Source organism: Metopolophium dirhodum, chromosome 5, assembly GCF_019925205.1.
Source record: "Metopolophium dirhodum isolate CAU chromosome 5, ASM1992520v1, whole genome shotgun sequence".
NCBI lineage: Eukaryota > Metazoa > Arthropoda > Insecta > Hemiptera > Aphididae > Metopolophium > Metopolophium dirhodum.
The window spans coordinates 19,368,910-19,374,730 of NC_083564.1; the positions used below are offsets into that span (position 1 = coordinate 19,368,910).

At 34.4% G+C, this 5,821-nt stretch overlaps 1 protein-coding gene across 1 annotated transcript; it reads left to right on the plus strand.

The window, feature by feature from the left end:
- The first annotated feature begins 278 nt into the window (after window positions 1–278).
- On the plus strand, window positions 279–2,164 carry LOC132945618 (uncharacterized). The gene is made up of 2 exons (XM_061015390.1): window positions 279–379; window positions 655–2,164. The coding sequence occupies exons 1-2, from the start codon at window positions 279–281 to the stop codon at window positions 2,162–2,164; spliced, it is 1,611 nt and encodes a 536-aa protein (XP_060871373.1).
- The last annotated feature ends 3,657 nt before the right edge of the window (window positions 2,165–5,821 follow it).

The following is a 5,821-nucleotide window of genomic DNA, read 5'->3' on the forward strand; positions in this document are numbered from 1 at the left end:
GAAAGGTTGTCAAAAGCTAAAAATGTTATGATTTTCAACGTTCCCCTTTCGGCTAATGAAAATTTGGAAACTTCAAAAGTCTTGGTTGATTCCAGGACTTGGCAATCCAATGCCCTTATACCTTAGTTAAACTAATTGGCCCAGTAGGATCCCGTCCTCGCCCTATCGTTGTTCAGCACAACTCTTAATCTGATGTCCATATGGTTCTTAAATCTAAACGGAAATTACGGGATTTTGAGCGCTGGAAAAATGTATGAATTCACGAGGTTCTTACTCTCATGCAACGGAAGCAGCTGTCTGGTCTCCGCTCTGAACTCAAGCGTCTGCATGATAGTGGTGACCATGGCTGGGTTATAAGAAACTCGTATGGTTCTCCAAAGTTAGTGCGAAATAACCGTGGGCAATCAACACCGGAAAATGCAAAAAACTAATTGGTGGCCGCGGCGGTAACAAAAATGTTGTAGATAATAGTTGTTTGTGTGTAAATGTTTCTCTTGGTTTGTATCAAAACTGTAGAGGACTTAGGACTAAGTTATTTAATTTTAAATGTAATACTTCTTGTTTTAACTATCCGTTCATTACATTAATTGAAACGTGGCTTAATAATGATATAGCTGATGGTGAACTAAATTTGTTTAGTTATAATATTTTTAGATGTGACCGAAATAACACCACTAGTGGCTGTTCTAGGGGTGGAGGGATCCTTGTTGACATATGTGTTGACCTCCTATCATATCTAATACCTGTAACTTGTTTGGGTATTGAGGTTTTGTTTGCGATCTTTACTCTCAACAGGAAAAAGTATATAATTAACAGTGCTTACCTACCTCCAAACTCTCCTCCTCAATCCTATGAGACCTTTATGTCTACTGTTAAGAATCTACTTTCCATTTATTCTGACCATTTTTTTATTTTCTGTGGTGATTTTAATGTTCCACATGTTTCTTGGTCGAATGACTGCTATGGTCTGGTTTATTCTTCTACCTCTGGCTCTCTTATCAATTGTCTCCCGGAGACTTTTGCAGCGAATAACTTCTTTCAAATCAACGATATTTTTAATAAATCAGGGCCATTATTAGATCTTATCTTCGTGAATCTTATTCAGTATAAGGTAAAATCTGCATTGAACCCAGTAGTACCTGAAGACCGCTATCACCCTGCGTTGTACATTGATTTTATTCCAGTCACCAATATACCACAAATTTATTCTTCTCATTACTACTTCAACTTCCGCAAGGCTAATTATCTTCTTATAAATACATTTTTGCTATCTTTCAATTGGTTAGACACTTTTTCTAATTTGGATGTTACTTCTGCCGCATATGCACTTTTTGATACACTACACTTATCCATTCTGCGACATGTTCCTAGTGTAAAATTGTCCCGGTCTAATTTTCCTTTATGGTTTTCTAAAGATTTGATCGATCTAGTATTTCAAAACAGAAAAGCTCACGCAATCTTTAAGTGCTCAAACAACTCAAACGATTATCAAAATTTCAGTTTTCTTCGTGCTAAATATAAATACTTGAGTAAGCAATGTTACAAAAAATTTATCAGCTCTACCAAAGAAACTTTTTGTGCTAATCCATCTAAATTTTGGGATTTTGTTAGAAAGAATAAATCAGGTCAGTCTACTCCCATGACAGTCACGCTCAATGGTCTTACTAGTAAAAATAATAATGAGGTAGTATACTTTTTCTCTAAACATTTTAATTCTGTATATTCTAGGTCAAATGTCAACTATATACCTGAGTTAACCCAATCCCTAAAGTCACTTATTCATTATCTTCCGAGCAACTGTTTCTATGACATATCAGATGTTGATAAAGGTTTATCACGCCTGAAAGGAAATAATTCTACTGGCCCAGATGGTATTTCAGGTGATTTCTTATTCGCGATCAGATCGCCTATATGTTTCCCTTTATGGCTTCTATTTCGAAAATCACTTGATTCTAGATCCTACCCTGAAATACTCAAACTTAGTTTCATAACGCCGGTATTTAAATCTGGTGATATTTTTAATGTAGCTAACTATAGACTAATAACTATCATCAGTCACATAGGTAAACTGTTTGAATCTTTAGTCTTAAGTTGTATCCAACCTGCGGTAAATCAAATCATAGTGGATGAGCAACATGGTTTCATGCAATCTTGTGTTAACTGATTATGTGTTTGATGCCTTTGCAAAAAAGAATCAGGTTGACGTAATTTACACCGACTTTGGTAAAGCCTTTGATAGGATTAACCATTCTGTTCTTATGAAAGTCCTTGCTAGTAGTGGTTTTGGGGAGGCTTTGTTGTCATGTTTGAGCTCTTATCTATCCGATCGAAAACAATTCGTGAAAATATTTTGTATCAAATCACAGGTATTAAACACGCTGTCTGGGGTAGGTACCTCAAGGAGGCCATCTTTCCCCGTTACTCTTTACATTGTTTATTAATGACGTAAAAAAAGTTATTCGCCACAGGAAATTCTTACTATTTGCAGACGACTTAAAGCTATTTATAGAAATTCGCTCAGTGCATGTGTTCGCGCCAAGCTATTAACGCATCGCGTAATCTAATTCGGCGGCGACGACGACCGCTCCCTATCAGCTCCCTTGTCATCCATACACCGCTCATTCTGTTAATTGTGAATTATTATAATTGTTGTATTTGTTTAATCTCTTTGTGTTGTACTATCGGTCAATATATATTATATCATCTCCCGTTATCTTGCTTTGTTTTCGTTTACGTTCTGCGGCCAACGCCCTATTTTTTATTATTATTATTATTATTATTATCATTGTTTTTTGGTCCGCTATTAAAGCGACCATACGTTTTTTGTTGTAAGATCCGCTAATATAGCGATCTTTTATTATTTTTGTTATCCGTATATAACACTCCGTAATATTTATATTTGTGACCCGCTATTAAAGCGAACACAACATTTTATTATTTTTTATTATTATATTGTGTGATGCTATAAAATTATTATTCTCAATAAACATACGATCTCCAACACGCAATCGTAAGTCTTTTCTTATTCTTATTATTATTATCGTCGCCGTCAAATCGGGACTCTGGTTGTTGTCTGCGGTTGTTCCCGTCATTCGTCTCCGCGTAAGTCCGCCAGCAACATAGTACGTATGTTGTGTGAGAGGCCGCTCAGGTCGTCCAGATCGTCTACCGATTGCGTTACACCCGTCACCGTCTCAAGACTTCAATAGAATTAAGTTGGATTTAAGTATTGTCCCTGTGTTTGTGAGCTCTGTGGTCATTGCACCAAACCGATTCGACCACAGAGACCCTCCACCCATAAATAGCTTGCACCATCCTCATTCCTCGGTAGTTCCCTCCCGTCCTCGTCGTTGTCGTCGCCGTGCATATTTGGTTGCCTACTCACCACACCTTCTTGCGAGTGTACATTTGGTTACCTACCCAAGAATTGTCGTCGGTTAGTGGTGACATTGACAGCCATCAACACACGAAATCTCGTCTCGGTTGTCACCGAGTGGTCCTTCGGGTAGTCCCTATTGTGGGGTGCGTACAGCATGACTGTCAATTACTTCAAAGTTACTCGTGTAGTCGTGTGCATTAGATGCCTGGGCTATAAATATTGGCTTGGACTTAAATATCTCCAAATGTTGCTCTAAATCTTTTTATAGAGGTCGCACTCACTTGGAATTTAAATACTTACTTCCTGGGACCTATCTTGCTATTGAAGGGAATACGGTGAAAAATCTTGGAGTTTTGTATGATAGTAACTTAAATTTTCATAACCACATAGATGTGACATGCTGTAAAGCCTTAAAAACTCTTGAATTTCTGAAGCGGGGTTGTAACGAATTGAAGTTGATAACTCCACTAAATGTCTTATATTGTGCGCTTATCAGATCGATTCTTGAATTTTCTGTAATTATATGGAACCCTCACACCGCTAGCAATATGAATCAACTTAAAAGGGTCCAAAGTAAGTTTTTGAGTTTTGCAGCATATCTATTAAAAATAGAACATATACCTCATGTTTATGATGCAGTGATAGATAGGTTAGGTTTAGTCTTTGGCCGATAGACGTATTACGATTAACAAGGTCTTCCTACTTAAACTTATAAATGGGTCGATTGACTGTCCTGAACTTCTTTCCAAGGTCAACTTTAAAATTCCCTGTGTCCAGGTTCACTCATCCTATCCTTTCACTATTCCACTGTGTACGACAAGTTATTCCCGTAACAAACCACTAAATAGGATGATGCGTATTGCCAATGAGGATCCGTCTTAGTTTTTAAGTTATAATTTGGAATTATTTTCTTTGTCTTATTTCCTTTTCTATTTTAATTATTATGACTACTACACATTTTTGTATTGTACTTTTATCATGTTAAATTTATATACTGTACTTTGGGCAACGGCCCGTATTAAAATAAAATAAAATAAAATAAATAATATTTATATTAATTATATTTGACCTCCATTAATAATGATATACATATAATGATTATATACACATTACACATACATCGATTGGTATATCACCATTACGAAGGTGTCTATTTACAGGATGCATATAAATTGAATATAATATAAAATGTGTACAATTACAGTTAGTGGACTCACTTTTTTTAACTATATCAACACAAATATATGATTAGTACGTTTTGGAATAATTTATGGAAATATTTCATTTTAGTATAAACATACACTGGTAGGTTATCGATTCGATCATTCACATGTTTTTCAGAATTATTGTGTAAAAGTCTTGTGTTACCCGCCATCGCAAAATATGATTTTCTTGTAAAGATACCAGATTTAGTTAAATGAAGCTCCCATAAAATATTCCATTTTATTGATAGAGGAAATGTTATCTTATGGAGTGGAGGTGCCCCATCAGTGAGTTTGTTAACACAAGGTTACAACCAATGACTTAACTAACTGATTTTTTTTAGAACTTCCTACTAATGACGCAGGACGTTTCTTTTGAACTTCTAAGTAACCAGTTTTATTGCACGCATCCACCTATATAATATTTATAATATATTATAATATGCAGGACGCAGATATATGCGGTGATACAAACATTACGGTGCTAGGTAAACTGAGTCCGAAACGTATTTTTTGTAGTAAACTGTGTCTAGGGTTTGAAAATGTTTATGGTTTAAGAAGTACCCCCAAAAAACACATTTTTCTCTTCAGTTTTAAAGACTTGGGACTGTCCGTTTAAATAGGCAAAATGTACTATTTTGTTTTCTTAAAGTTTTTTAATAACTATTTTAAATTTCAAAGTTGTTATATTTATATAAAAAACATAATTAAACATATAATATATAATAATATGATTATATTATATTATATTATATTATACAAATTCGAGTCATGAAATATTTTTATTTTTATTTACCTACCAATTCATTATATTACTATTTTACTACTATAATTTTAATGGTTGTTGGATTAATAAATCTACAAAAAAAGTCATTCCAAACAGTATCGGCAAATCGATAATTGGAAATCATTTATTGGTTTATTTAGAAATGTTTACGTATGAAAGTTCAAAAAAGTGCCATAAATTGGAAAAAAAATTATTAAAATGTTCGGTTTTGGAGCGTTTTGAATACGCATTTAAAAAACTGAGGTACTCTCATTCATTAGAAATATAAGAGCAAACAAATAACGTCTAATTCTCTAATATGTTGGACAGAGTGACCTACTGAACTTTTTCTACTTACATTGATAAATCTAAGTGGTTGACAGTTAAGTATATAGTAATATAGTCGTGTATGTACTAAATTAATAAATACGATAACAATAAACAAATGTGTGGTCTTACCAATGAAAGATTTGG